The sequence below is a fragment of the Erythrolamprus reginae genome, chromosome 3 (assembly GCF_031021105.1).
Source record: "Erythrolamprus reginae isolate rEryReg1 chromosome 3, rEryReg1.hap1, whole genome shotgun sequence".
In the NCBI taxonomy this organism is placed as follows: domain Eukaryota; kingdom Metazoa; phylum Chordata; class Lepidosauria; order Squamata; family Dipsadidae; genus Erythrolamprus; species Erythrolamprus reginae.
In genome coordinates, this window is record NC_091952.1 from 182,756,528 (window position 1) to 182,772,361 (window position 15,834).

Below are 15,834 nucleotides of genomic sequence, written 5' to 3' on the forward strand. Positions count from 1 at the left end.
CTTCTTAACTATTTGGGTAAATGGTAAGGCTTGTTGGAAGAGTTTTGCGCATGCGGAAGGTAACCCACCAACTAGCCACAGTTAACCACTATACCTAATTGAAGTCTTCAATGAAGAACACTGCAGCAGGCTTTCTTGTAAAAATATATTTTACTTTTCTTCTTATCAAAATGCTTCTCTAAATAAACTATTACCTTTATATTTAACCACTATAATGAACTGTCTACAATATTATATAACTCCCATTACATCCTCCACTGCAGCCACCAAGCACTAACCACAAATTACAAACCACCCAGCACAAAATCACTCTATAACAAACCACTGTAACAAACCACACCCATGCAAGGGTGTTACTCCTATTATATAGGTTACAGCCAATCAGATTGCAGCACATTTAGCAAACCCATGATTACATGCTGATTATGGCTTACGCCAGCCGTTCCCATGGTTACAAACCATTTTACTTGTATTGTAATAGTGCCTCCAGAAATAAACTTTTTTCTGACAAGGCTAAGGCTGTTTCCCATGCGTATTCATTCATGTTATGGTTTTTTAACCTAACCAAAAACTCTAGCAGCATATAACAGTGTACAAATTCAAAATCAAGATAAAACAAGCAAAAATGACAAGCAAAGAATAGAAATCTGCCGGACGGCCACTAAAAGCATGTTAAAAACATGTGGAATAGTTTTGTCCTAAGAAATGTAGGAGGGAATCGCTAATAATGGAGTTTTATAGTATCAGGGCTATAACAGAGAACAGCTGCTGCCTGGTTCATATCTTACATGGAATAGAGACTCTCTAAGCCAGCTTTCTTTTTATGTTCTTACTGGACAGGTAGATTCAACTTTGGTAAATTGTTTAAGGTGCAGTAAAATTCTCTTTGCACTTGCCAGTATGTTACATACAGTTCAGAGATCATTAGTTATCTTGGTGTATATGTCATGAAATTGCTAATTTTGCTATACCCTTGGCCATACATAGAATGGACAAAAAAAATTCCTTTGTTGTGTGCCGGGGTGATATTGGCACAGATAATTGATCGGACTCTGATAGGAATGCAGTGGCACGTTACCAGCTGATAAATGTTTCAAAAGCTTTTGCTTACCAGTCAAATAAGCGTATCTAGTGTCACGGTTAGATTAGATAAGGTTTGCAGACAGGCTGATTTAGATTGTTACTGAGAGGTTGCTAGATATATTGAAGAAAAAAGCCCTGTTCTTAAAGTAGACAGCATCCATTAAGAGGTGTCTAAAGTGTGTGTGAGAGAGAGTGTGTAATTATATTTAAGCTTGGTTAAATAACAAATGTTGGCAATGTACATCTTTTGTAGACCAGTTCAGCCATGGTATCAGAGATTAAACAGAACAGCAAGAGTTGCCAAAAGATAGCCTCGGTTTTGGAATGCAGTAATTACTTGCAAGAAGAGTTGGAATGAGATAAAATGGGAGGGAAATTGTCTGTTATGGCTCGAACATTGATTTGGGCAAGAAGGCATTTTACAGAACCAAGAGAGACTTCAGATGTCACAGAGCTTCTAACTTCTAAAACATACGGACATTTATTTCTGGTTCAGTTGATATCTGTATGATACGGTAACAAATAAGACATGATTTTGTTCATGGTCTTTAGTAGAACTGTACAATGTACAGTGTTCCTTCGATTTTTGCGGGGGATGCGTTCCGAGACCGCCCGCGAAAGTTGAATTTCCGCGAAGTAGAGATGCGGAAGTAAATACACTATTTTTGGCTATGAACAGTATCACAAGCCTTCCCTTAACACTTTAAACCCCTAAACTGCAATTTCCCATTCCCTTAGCAATCATTTAGATTATTACTCACCATGTTTATTTATTAAAGTTTATTTAAAAAAATATTTATTAAAGGCGGACGAAAGTTTGGCGATGACGTATGACGTCATCGGCCGGGAAAAACCATGGTATAGGGAAAAAAACTAATTAATTAATATTTTTGAAAAACCGTGGTATAGCCGTTTCACGAAGTTCAAACCCGTGAAAATTGAGGGACCACTGTATACCCCAAAAGATTGCAAAGTTGTCGAAATAATTTCATACTTAGCAAATGCTATTTTTAAAAAAATTTGCAGCTTAAAATAACATACCTTTTCATATAAAATATGGTGTGGGTGCAGGGATAAAATGCTCCCGGTTCGCTCATGCATAATGGTCATTGAAGAGCCGGTTGCAAAGGGAGTGCAAGGCTCCGCCCACCTGCTCGGATGATATCATTTGCGTTCTTTTATCCTCTGCACATACACAGAACACTTTGCAAATGCCCACAGGGTAAAAGAATCTAAATGGCGGCATCCATGTGGCTAGGCGGAGCCTTACATTCCCTTCGCGACCAGCTCTCCGACGACCAATAGGCACAAGTGAAGCAGGAGCATTTAACCCCTGTGCAGGTGAGTTAGTTGAAGTGATATTTTTTTAAAAACACACGTTAACATTTGCTCTAAATTTTACCTCAGGTTGTGAAAATTTCCATTGGCTTCCTAATTATATAATATTTTCTTCGTGTTACTATATGTACTATCCTGTTTCCCCCAAAACAAGATATCTTCGGATAATAAGCCCAATTGGGTTTTTGAGTGCATGGCAATAAGGCCAAGCGCTTATTTCAGGTTTCAAAAAAATATATAAGACAGGGTCTTATTTTCAGGGAAACACGGTAGTATGTACGATTAATTGAAATGAAATATAGACAGGAGCTTATCATGGAACTTAGTTTAATAATGAATAATTATATTAAAGAGAAGGGAAGGTCAAGCATGTCATCAGTCTCAAATCCCTTCATGCCCACCAGAAGTCTAAGTCCAGCCTACCTTGAATTCTTTTAACTCTTATCCACCTCCAATTTTCTTTGATGGTTAATACTTCAGTTTCTTGTAATGAGTGCATTCATTTGAACCATGTTGCATTCAGATTTCCTGGGCTTCACAGTATTTTATTGTTGACAATATTTTATTAATATTGATTGTTTATTCATTGCTTATTTGACCCTTATGACAATCATGTACCACATGATTCTTGACAAATGTATCTTTCTTTTTCAGGGTCTGTTCTGGGTCCTATTCTTTTTAATATGTTTGTGAGTGACATAGGGGAAGGTTTGGTAGGGAAGGTTTGCCTATTTGCCGATGACTATAAAGTATACAATAGGATTGATATTCCTGGAGGCGTCTGTAATATGGTAAATGATTTAGCTTTACTAGATAAATGGTCAAAGCAATGGAAACTGCAGTTTAATGTTTCCAAATGTAAAATAATGCACTTGGGGAAAAGGAATCCTCAATCTTATTGTATTGGCAGTTCTGTGTTAGCAAAAACTTCAGAAGAAAAGGATTTAGAGGTAGTGATTTCTGACAGTCTCACAATGGGTGAACAGTGCAGTCAGGCAGTAGGGAAAGCAAATAGGATGCTTGGCTGCATAGCTAGAGGTATAACAAGCAGGAAGAGGGAAATTATGATCCCGCTATATAGAGTGCTGGTGAGACCACATGTGGAATACTTGTTCAGTTCTGGAGACCTCACCTACAAAAAGATATTAACAAAATTGAACGGGTCCAAAGACGGGCTACAAGAATGGTGGAAGGTCTTAAGCATAAAACGTATACGGAAAGACTTAATGAACTCAATCTGTATAGTCTGGAGGACAGGAAAAAATGGGGGGACATGATCGAAACATTTAAATATCTTAAAGGGTTAAATAAGGTCCAGGAGGAAAGTGTTTTTAATAGGAAAGTGAACAGAAGAACAAGGGGACACAACCTGAAGTTAGTTGGGGGAAAGATCAAAAGCAACATGAGAAAATATTATTTTACTGAAAGAGTAGTAGATCCTTGGAACAAACTTCCAGCAGACGTGGTAGATAAATCCACAGTAACTGAATTTAAACATGCCTGGGATAAACATATATCCATCCTAAGATAAATACAGAAAATAGTATAAGGGCAGACTAGATGGACCATGAGGTCTTTTTCTGCCGTCAGACTTCTATGTTTCTATGTTCTCTTTTATGTACACTGAGAGCATATGCGCCAAGACAAATTCCTTGTGTGTCCAATCACACTTGACCAATAAAGAATTCTATCTATCTAGTTCCTACTGAAATGATAAACTAAACATACCTCGTCTGCATCACACTATGAGTGGCAATATTTTTTTTTTAATCTTGTACATACTGTTAAAAAAAAAAGAATATCATTAGGAGAACTAGGCTGTAACATTTCTTTCTAACAAGCTACATTTCTATGTATACGAATTGGTGTCAAGAGGAGGAAAAATTCCTAGTTTGGAGTCTGAAAGTGTACAAACCATATACATTTTTTATTACTTTGGTGAAATGTTAATCTTATCATCGGGTGAATAGCGTTTACTTGCATTCGGTTTGGGATTTATGGTGAGTAATCCTATTTAGGAAAAGTGAATTAGCTTGCAGTTTCCATATGAACATCAAAGGAAATGTGAAGATATCCACCTATATTCCTTGTCACTCTGAGGGAATTGTTGCTACTTGAAGTAGTAGTGATTGTGTTGCTTCAAGCATAAGTAGAACTTGCCATTCATGTTTCCATAGAAACAGGAAAACACAAGAAATAGGTGATTTTGCCATGCTGTAGGTATTACATTTTTTGCTGTTCCCCTCTGTGTCATTAAAATGACTGCTGTAACTCTGACTGTTTTTTATCAAATATAATGTACACCCTATTAATCTTTGAGGTGTCAAATAGTGCTACTTTTCATTCATTTCTAGAATAATATAATTCCTCTCATTTAAGTCTGGCAGAAATGCTTACTTTGCTCCTATGAACAAGAGCAAAATTCAGAATATTCTGCTTTAATAATTTGGAGCACATGCAAAGTTTTTAAAAGCAAATGTAATAACTATTAGAGCTAATGGACGGTCTTCTAGCACTGTCTTCTACTCATAGAACGTAGCTCAGTCCAGTATTCGTTATACTATTTATCCAAGTCGGCAGCAAATTGAAACTGAAAAGTATCATTAGACATATTCAAAATGTCAGTTGACCAGAAATGCTAGTTTATTTTTATGCACATCCGCACAACACCACACACACACACACACTTACTTCAATTTTATTTTATTCATTTTTTAAATTTTATCTTACTTTACGGGATTTTTTTTCTAATTTATATCATCATGTGTATTTTAACTTGTTTTAGTGTGTCTTATTATCTTACTTCATTTTATTATATTTCACTCTGGCTGATGCTTATACTTTCAAAAGGTTAACTGACTTATTAATAAGTCTGTGAGGAGAAAGATGGCCTATAAATGGAATAAAATAAATAAATAAAATTAAATACAGTTTTATTGTATTGTGCTATTTATTATTTATAAAAGGCATGCTGGTATACAACATATGTAAGTATGCTCCCAATTGCATAAGTAGATAAAATTAACCAGAAATGGACTATTTATTTCAGTATTCAAATTCTAGTTTGTTTATTGTGTTTATAATTTGGAGGTGTTTCTGTTTCATGAAGTTTGGCTTATTTGAGAGCAATTCAACAATCATTCAATCTTCACTTCAAACATGACAATAATCTGCCCATTCCTGGTTAATTTTACCTGCTCATAGAAGAAAAGATGAATAACCAATCGGTACTGGTAAATTCTTCGCAATAAACCCAGAATGTTGGTTTATTGTTATGTTTTTATTGTATTCAATTATATGAATCTGATTTATTCTTAGTGTTCTATAGTAATGCAATGCAGCTGCCTCTTGATGGCTATCATGGTCATTCAATTCCAGAAAAATTTTTTGTCTTCTAATTCAGAGTTTCCCAACCTTGGCAACTTGTAGATATCTGGACTTCAACTCCCAGAATTCCCCATCCAGCATTCGCTATACTATTTCTGGGAGTTGAAGTCCAAATATCTTCAAGTTCCCAAGGTTGGTAAACACTGTTCTAATTGGACTTCTGGAAAAAAAATGGCAGACTCAACATGATTCCGTGAAAAGCTGTTCAGACAAGACTTGAGGAGATGAGATCCTCTCCAGATATCAGCTGTTGGTTTTTAAAAAATATGTTTTGATTGAAAGATTTTCTTCTTAATATAAAATACAAATAAAAATAAAAACAGTGAAAGGAAAGGGGGAAGAAAAAAAAGTGAGGGGAGAGGGCAAGAAAGAAAAAGGGAGGGAAGCTATGGAAAAATATTTTGGCTTTGAATTTTTAAAAAACGTACAGTGGACCCTGGAAACTAAAGATTATAATTGAGACAGAAGAACACAAATTACAGAATGCAGCAAAATACTCTAACAATGGACATATTGAAAGATATTTTGGAAAATAATAAACTTAAAAATTAATTTTAATAGTATAAACAGAAACATCTGCCTCTATGTACAAACTGAAAATGCTATGGAAAAGGAACAAGGTTTACCTGACAAGATTGACACTAAGTTGAAAATGGATTTACAAATGACAAGCTACAAGAATGACATAGAAAAAGATGCTACCCTGGAGATACAAAAGGAACCAGATGTTATTTTAATAATTAAAATGGATGTACAAACAATAAACCAAGAGAGTGACTTGTATAATTTTCCCATATTGGATCCGCAGAAGATGCTTGTTAAAATTTTGAAGAATCTTATGAGAAGATGCTATTTGAATCGACTTAGATTTTGTTAGAAATAAAAGGAAGGAATATAAATGTCATTTATTTGATCAAGATTAAAATAAATATGTTGTTAAACCTGATAACCCAAAAAGGACTTTTACTGATACCAGGATGGAAATTATTATGCTTTATGGATTTATTTATAGATAAAACAAGGGAAAGCAGAGAACATTTGTTGTATTTTAAGAGAAAGTGATAAGTTACTGAAATTGTATACATATGATGAAATTGGAAAGTCATTTCTTTACATATTACTTTTCTTTTTCTCTAATTTTTTTCTATTTTTCCCTTCTTTTCTGTACTTTTTACATTTTATCTGTTTTTTTTCAGTTTGTACTAGTTTTTATTGTTGTAATTACCATATTTTTTGGAGTATAAGACACATCTTAGTTTTGGGAGAGGAAACCAAGGGAAGAAAATTCTGCCTCTGCCTCCCAGCAATTTGCCTCCTTGCAAACAGCAAATAGAACAGATGATATACACTTTGCTGTGTATTTCTGTACGTGTGTGCCTGACCCATAGAAATAGTAAAGTATTGAAGAAATGTATATTATGGTAGTATATTAATGCCAGAATTTTTCTAAATGTAGTCACACTAACTCCTCCCAATTATTTAAATAGATCTACAGTACTCCAAACATGACTAAATCAGGGTTTAACTCAGTTGCCTTATCTTAATACTAAAACAGGACACTGTTACATTTCAGACTATGCTTATACAGATGCTGTTAAAATTGATGTGGCTTTGTGGAAGAATTCATTGCATTGGCATCCTTCAGTCTCGAAAGACCATGGTATCATGCTCTGGATTCTCCACAATATGAAGCCTGGGTAGGTTACAGTCTATCCTCCATACTAATCTACCCAGGCAAGTATAGATTATTGTCTGCTATTTAAAAGAAGATACAAAAGCATTGGGCCTCTTCAGATCAAGTATTTATTTTAAAAGGGTCCTTCATTTTGTTAAGTTGTCTAGAACAATAATAAAGCAGTCTTTTAAAAATAAGTCTAATAATTTGAGCATTCTACAGACATTTATAGTTACCTCCTTGCATCCAGTTTCTGCAGTCTGATTAGCACAATAAAATAAAATTCTGCCTCTGCCTCTCCCTCCCAGCAATTTGCCTTCTTGCAGCTTTAGTTTCACTTTCAGTTTCAGCACCTGTCTTGCCTGCAGCCTCAAATCAACTGAGGGTCAGAAAGCGATAATCAGTTGCTTGGCCTAACCGGCTCTGTTCTGTTTGCTACAGGGAGGTAAATTTCTGGGAGGAAGCAGCCAAATGGTGGGGAGTGGCTGGGTGGGGTTACATTTGGTGGATAAGACGCACTCGAGTTTTCACCCTCTTTTTGGAGGTGAAAAGGTGTGTTCATACTCAGAAAAATACGGTAGAATCGTTCATAAAATTACTATAAAAAGAGTAATAGAAATTAATGTTCATTAAGTAGAATTAGATTTTTTTAAACAAGATAAGTACTTGTGTTTCCTTGTGTTCCTTTTGAAGCACATAGACAAATAACATGTAAAGGTTTACAACTATAAGCACTGATAACCGTAGCTGAGCTTAGTAGCGCTAATTGATCAGTAACAACTACATTATGCAGTTTTTACAGGTTCCCCGCACCTTCGTGTGGTGGCAGTTTTTGATATATGGTTACTTGTCTTCAAATGCCAAAATTGATGTAAGAACCACCAGTATGAAATAGTATGCTTATGCATTATTTCATGCCATGCAATACCACTTTACTTTAAAAAAAATCTGTTTAGGACCCAACTGTGTTTAAAGATCTGTAGAGATTCTCAGTCATTCAAGTCATGGTTGTCCCAAAGGTGCATTTTCAGGAGACAACTAGATTTTCTTGGGGTGGGATTTTTTTTGAAGAACCTTCTTGTGTAAGAAGCAGCTGCCTCCTGAAAAAGCACCTTTGGGATATGTTTAAAGATATTTCTAGGGATACTTCAAGATTGTTTATTTACATAGAAACACACACTGATGCATACATCCAAAGAGCCAAGGCAGTTTGCAATTAATTAAAGCAGCAACAAAATTGGATATAAATATATGGCTGCTTTCACCACCCAAACACCCAGAAGTTGTGGTGTGGGGCTCCTGCCCCCTTCTTGAAAGTAAGAGAACTTTCAACATTATCATCCTTCAGAGACTTATATGGAATGGCCTGAATCTTGGTAGGAAAACAACATTGAAAACAATACAGCAGTGCACAAACTTGATAGGTCTTTGGCTTCAGATTAACAACAACAACCAGTAATGAAGATTAACAAAGTTAAATCTAGCATTACTCTTTCCTGTCTCCAAGTTGCAGCACTGCCACACACCCAAGTGAAGTTGTTTCTAAAAATTATTTTTTATTTATTTTTATTTTTTGGAGATTGGATCCATCTTGTGTTGCCGAAAGACGAGATATATTATCTTTCAGATTTTATCCTGTTTAGCTACTTCTTTAGAGTCTTGGCAGCCATCTGTATTATAAGCATCCAAACCATTTGGCAGGCGTAGCTTCTCTGAGTAAACCTTGGGAATTTTAGGTTGTAGATTTTGTTTTGTTTTGTTGAATGCTGAGAAATTTCTGTCAGGGATTGTACATCCCCCTATGAAATGGAATTGTAAAGTTTCTTGGCGAGAAACCAGGATATTTAAATTGCTTGAGGAAGGTTGCTGCGTAGACTTTTCTGCACATGAAGATATTTATAATGTTATTTTCCACAGGCAATGCATTTCAAAAATATTAAAGTAATATGATGCAACACATTGTCCATTTTGCTGAAGGAAAAGTTGTCTGGTATTCAACTTCATTTTTCCCCCCACTCATTTCAGAGTACCTGGAATAACAATTGCTACAGACATCATTTGTGGGTTTCCAGGGGAAACAGATGAAGATTTTCAAGAAACCATGAAACTTGTTGAAGAATACAAGTTTCCAAGTCTTTTTATTAACCAGTTTTATCCACGCCCTGGGACTCCAGCTGCAAAAATGCCTCAGGTTCCAGCTCAAATAGTAAGTGTTGCTTCTTCCTTTTCCTTCTTTAAAAAATGAAACATTTTAAGTGAAATATTATCCACATGGTATAGATATATTGGATGCTGCTGATTAAAAAAAAAAAATACCATTAGCATTTAGACTTATATACCGCTACACAGTGCTTTACAGCTTTCTCTAAGTGGTTTAGAGAGAGTAAGCAACAATCTGGGTCCTCATTTTACTGACCTTGGAAGGATAGAAGGATGAGTCCACCTTGAGCCTACTGAGATTCGATCTTACAAACTGCTGGCAGCCGATGATCAGCAGAAGTAGCTTGCAGTACTGCACTCTAACCACTGCACCACTGAGGCTCTTAAATAAAAAACTTTTATTTTGCAATAGCTGGGGGACATTATTCAGTTTTATTGAGCTGATTTAGTTCAAAGTTTTGTTGAAAAGTCTTACATCATTATATATAACCTACATTTTATGTACATGATGCACAGTGTTCACTAGTACAAGCATCAGAACTCAAGAGGTTTCCAATGATGCAAATAAGAGGACAGGAAAGACAGAGTAAAATAATGTTAGAGAAGGGACATATTACTGTGAAATGATCTGCTCAAATCTACCCAATAATCTGTTTCCAAACTCAGTGACCAGACAGTGGTTCTCTCTGAGGATATCAGACTTTGGTGCATATTGATGCAATTTCACTGATGATGTTACCTACCATATTTTGGAGTATAAGACGCACCTTTTTCCTCCCTAAAAGAGGCTGAAAATTCAGCTGGCTCTTATACTCTGAATGCAGCTTTTCCCCAGCCGTAACTAGGTGCTAACGATCTTCCCAGCTCTTATCTTGCAGGTTCTTTCATTGTTACTGTCTGTGAAGAATGTTTTCCAAGCTCTAAGTCTTTGCAGTTTTTTCATTACTCTAACTTGCCCCAAGTAAGTTTTTTTCCAGCCCTAACTAGGTGTTAACGATGTTCCTAGCTCTTACTGCTTGTAAGCTCTTTCATTATTACTCTCTGCTAAGAATGTTTTCCAAGCCCTGTCTTTGTAGGGTTTTTTATTGTTTTACCTGCTCCGAATGTTTCTTTCCAGCCCTAACCAGGTGCTAACAATGTTCCCAGCTCTTACCGGATTGCAAGATCTTTCATTGTTACTCTCTGCAAAGAATGTTTTCCTAGCCCTAAGTCTTTGCAGATTTTTTTTTCATTGCTCTAACTTGCTCCAAATGTTTCTTTCCAGCCCTAGCCAGGTGCTAATAATGTCCCCAGCTCTTATTGGCTTGCAAGGTCTTTCACTCTTATTCTCTGCAAAGAATGTTTTACAAGCCCTAAGTCTTTGCAGATTTTTTTTTCCATTGCTCTAACTTGCTCCAAATGTTTCTTTCCAGCCCTAGCCAGGTGCTAATAATGTCCCCAGCTCTTATTGGCTTGTAAGGTCTTTCACTCTTATTCTCTGCAAAGAATGTTTTACAAGCCTTAAGTCTTTGCAGTTTTTTTCATTGCTCTACTTGCTCAGAATTTTTATTTCCAGCCCTAACCAGGTTCTAACAATGTTCCCAGCTCTTACTGGCTTGCAAGCTCTTTCATTGTTACTCTCTCCAAATAAGGTTTTTTTAAAGTCCTAACGTGGGGGGGGGGGTAAGTAATGTGCTGAAACTGACCACAGTAAGGATGCTAGCCAGATCAATAACTGGTAAGCAGATTCTTTTCCCTATTTTATTATTATTTATTAGATTTGTATGCCGCCCCTCTCCCCTCCCCTATTTTACTCCCCCAAAATTAATGTGTGTGTGCTGTACTCTGGTGCGTCTTATACTCCAAAAAATACGGTACTTAGGGTAATTAAATCTCAGCAAGAAAACAAGCAAGCTCAGAGAGCATCAAGGACCCCTCATTTTGCTATTTCCACTGACCAAAAATATACACAGGTATACGGTAACCCACTGAGGAATGTACTCCTTGCATACTGGTATCTCTTTACATTGCTTGCTAGTAATTTTATTCCTCTCCTTAGAGGAAGAGAACTATTTTCAAAGGAATAGAGATTTTTTTTCCTTTGCAAAATTGTATCCATTGGCATTTTCTGAACACGTGAAATATGTTATTTCTGATTTCTAATTTTCCTTAAAAATCATGCTTTTCTTCTTTCTCTACAGAAGAAACAAAGAACAAAGGAATTGTCCAAACTATTTCATTCGTACAATCCATATGATCACAAGGTAAAAATAAAATGCAGGATATTTTTAATTATACTTAATTAAATAATTATAATTATAATTAATTATACTATGGCATTGATAGCAAAGGTTTTTTTGGCTTGGGTGCCAATAGAATGCGTGTGTGCGTGATAGCATGCCTGCACGTACCCACACCCATAATGCAATGCCCTCCCCCCTATGTGCACGCAGACAACCCCATGCTGCTTCCCCCACGCATGCATACAACTCCCCCCCCCCGCTTGCTCCCTTCCCATACATGTGCACAGCTCTCACTGAAGCCTCTGGACATCCGATAGGCCCATTGGGCTGTTTTTCGCTCTCTCCAGGGTTCAGGAAAGCCTTCTGAAGCCTGGGGATGGTGAAAAATGGCCCAATGGGCCAATCAGAAGTTCAGAAAGAAAATGGAAGTGGAGCTGTCCTACTACTTAACTTCAGATAGTTGCAGCATGGCCCATTTCTTCTGCAGCCGGCATGGTTTTCCTGAAGGCCTTTGTAGCTGATAACAAGCTGTCTGAATTGATCCAAAGCTCTGTTACCGGCTGCAGAGGCCTTTCATAAAGGCCTTTCCCAGAGGCCTCTCTAGCCGATAACGGCTCTCCGAATTGATCTGGAGCTCTGTTATTGACTGCAGATGCCTTCAAGAAAGCCTTGCTGGCTGTAGTCGAAATGGTCCGCGGCTTGGCTGTAACTGTCTAAAGCCAAAAAATTTCCTGAAGACTTGACAGCAAAAAGGAGGCTGGGAATGACTCACGCAAGGAAACTTCCGATTGGGCCGTTTTCACCGTCCCCCGGGTTCAAAAGACTTTCTTGAAACCTGGGGAGGCTGAAAACAGCTGAAAAGAAGGCCGAAAATCAGCTGGACAGCATGCACGCACACATGCATGCACATTGGATCTGACATAAGGCAAAACTTTGCGTGCCTCAGATATGGCTCTGAGTGACACCTGTGACATGCGTGCCATGGGTTCGCCATCACTGCACTATGATATTCATATTATTCAACTATTAAAGCTTAGTAATGTCTTAGTCTATACATGTTGACTACAAAAAGGTATTTTAAGAATCCATTAAGTGAAAGAGAATCTAAATACAGTGGTACCTCTACTTAAGAAAGCCTCTACTTAAGAACTTTTCTAGATAAGAACTGGGTGTTTGAGATTTTTTTGCCTCTTCTTTAGAACCATTTTCTACTTAAGAATCCGAGCCCGGAAAAATTTCCCAGAAAATTTGAGAGTGGCGCGAAGGCCCGACCAATTTCCTGCCATTTCCGCTGGGTTTCTCTCTCTGGCACAGTGTATGGGAGGCAGCCTCACACCGGGTGTGTAGGAGGCAAGTGCTCCTCCTCACTGCCTCAGAGTCCTTCTTCTTCTTCTTTTTAAAGCCTTAAAGTTTTGGATTTTTTTGATTCCCCTCACCTCACCTTCTACCTTCAGCAGTGACTGTCCTCCTCCTTTTCTTCCTCCTCCTCCTTCCACCCAAATTCCAAGCTTTCATTTCTTTCCTAATGGGTTTGCACACATTATTTGCTTTTACATTGATTCCTATGGGAAAAATTGCTTCTACTTACAAACTTTTCTACTTAGGAACCTGGTCACAGAACGAATTAAGTTCTTAAGTAGAGGTACCACTGTATATGAAAAGTATTTTTCTTTGGTTGGAATTTAGGGCCCTCCATTTTGCTAGCTCTCTTAGGCATTGCCTTTCATGAATCAATGAATTGTCATGGCTTCCTTTTTTCTTCTTGAGTAGTATGTTTTCTTTTTAATTAAGTCTCAAGAACTTAGCAGGACTTTGGGTTCCTTTAATGTGAACACCAATCTGCAGTTTTAAACTTGTCACCAGTGGTCCATTTATCAGTCAACTGAATTGCTTGATTTGTTTATACTGTTCTGGCTGGAATTTCAAACCAGACTATAGACATTTCTGTGGAGATGCTTCTTTCATATTTCCTGTAAGTCAGGCGTAATTTTAGAGTGGTATGTTGGAATAGAGCAGCTCCCATGACTGCCAAAGTCTGTGAAATGAAATAAGAAGGGATGACACCAACCCTGAAAAGTTAAGCTGCCATGTTGGATAATCAGCTACTTAACTTTTCTTTTGAGTGGAGAAAACAGGAACAATGAACAGGATCTTCATTGTGATCCTGTTGCTGTATTTGAGAATCTTATTCTCATGAAAGGAATTTAAAAATACTACAGTTGACAAGTCAAGAATCATAGCCATTGTGCAATTATGCTTAGGGCCAACTGAGGCCTGATGTGAGTCAAAAATAATGAAGACATGATTGTAGAGATGAGTTAACAGTACTTTATTGCATATGAAAAGGCAATCTGTTCTGGGTGTATCTTGTCTTCTACCTCCTCCTCTTTCTCCTTGAAATGCCAGGGTTAATAGGACAAATTTCAAAACATGTCAATTGGTTTTAAAAAAAGGAAAAAGAAGAAAAACCAATGGAATTGTTTCATTGCATGGTAGATCAAAAGACTCTTAACATAAATGTAAGAGCATCTCAGTTAAGAAGCAAGAGAAGCAACTGAACATCCGGAAACCTTTGAAATATTTTCACCTCTGAATTTTGCGGTGGGACATTTTTTCCATGCATAGCACTGCACTTCTTCCTGTTCTTTTATTAGCACTTCTGGCTAGAGTTTGGTCACTGGTGTCCTCAGCTACATTCCAGTTCGTTTCTATTGTGGTCCTTACATATCAAAATACCCTGAAGTCAGTCTGACATTCATTTTTCATATTACTCAGTATAAGAGGTGGAACAGAATATAAATATTTAGGTTTGTCATTCCAATATTTTCTTAGGTACTTTAACATACCCCAAAATAACAAAAGCAGCAGAGATGAATGACAAACAGCTTTTGAAAGATATGTTTTGCAAGACTAGAGGCATATCAGCAAAGTCAAAGCTATGATCTTCCGAACAAATCTGGGTTCCAGAGATTTGAAGTTTGTATCTATTAATCTTAATTAATAAGTTCCTTTACCCAGATTCATTCCTGCTACCGGAAGCAGCTCCTATATACAAATCCCCTGCAATTGTTTTTAGCTTAAACATTTGCTGTAACCTAATAATGTTCACAGGACGTTAAAATTTCTAGGTTATAGTTTCTGTAATTCAATACATTCATGCAGCTGCTGCCTTAGGGTGGCCCAGCTATTTAATTCACTTTACATATTTTAGTTCTTAATATTTTCCACAGATGCAGTGCTTAAGACTATAATTCTTTTCAATTCTTTGAAGTTATCCGAAATGACTTCAGTGATTCTCCCCCCCCCTCCATATTATGACTATAATCCAGCAAAATTCTAATCTTTAAAGAAGATAGTGGGTGGTTTTTATTCTTCACCGTCCGCCTCCCTTCTGTTCAACGCAATTCCAAAACTTCTTTTGCTTTCCAACTGGAAGAGAGGGATGAATTAGACAGGACACCAAAAGCAGGGTGTGTGCATAAAACTCTGAAATAGGGCCAAGGGGATTAGTGTAGTGCCAGAAATATTTCCATGTAGAATCTAAATCATACGATGCAGTAATTGCATAATATGAATTTATCTGCATAGCTGCAGGCTTTTTCCCTGTTAGTGTTTAGAAATCTAGCTTTTGCAAGTTTCTATGCAAGGAAAACTTAAGGAGAAGGCACAGTCTAGTTTTTGGTGTTTCAAACACTTGTCTAGTTTGTCATTCCTCCGCACAGGCATGTGCAAAAATATGTGCTTGCTTATTATTATTATTTTTTTAAGTTTTTATTTACAAATATACAAAACATAAAAAACAATCATAACAGTTGACATTGGAATCTATTACACTACAATATGTCCGAATATATATATTATAGCATTCAGTAGGCATATAGACTTACAAAAAAGAAAGAGAGAGAAAATAAAAAGAAAAAACTATATAGAGATAGTAGAGAGAAAAGGAGAAGAAAAAAAGAGGTGAAG

At 36.8% G+C, this 15,834-nt stretch overlaps 1 protein-coding gene across 5 annotated transcripts in view; it reads left to right on the plus strand.

Annotated features, from left to right (window-relative positions):
• The window catches only part of CDKAL1 (CDK5 regulatory subunit associated protein 1 like 1), a 652,416-nt gene that overhangs the window by 342,467 nt on the left and 294,115 nt on the right, over nucleotides 1-15,834 (plus strand). For all 5 annotated transcript variants that reach the window (XR_011558700.1, XM_070747379.1, XM_070747382.1 and 2 more), the window contains 2 exons: nucleotides 9,509-9,689; nucleotides 11,824-11,886. Coding sequence is in view for 4 of the 5 variants with exons in the window: in XM_070747379.1 (XP_070603480.1) it covers nucleotides 9,509-9,689; nucleotides 11,824-11,886 (244 nt within the window). In the remaining variant the exon portion in view is untranslated. The remainder of the gene's footprint in view (nucleotides 1-9,508; nucleotides 9,690-11,823; nucleotides 11,887-15,834) is intronic.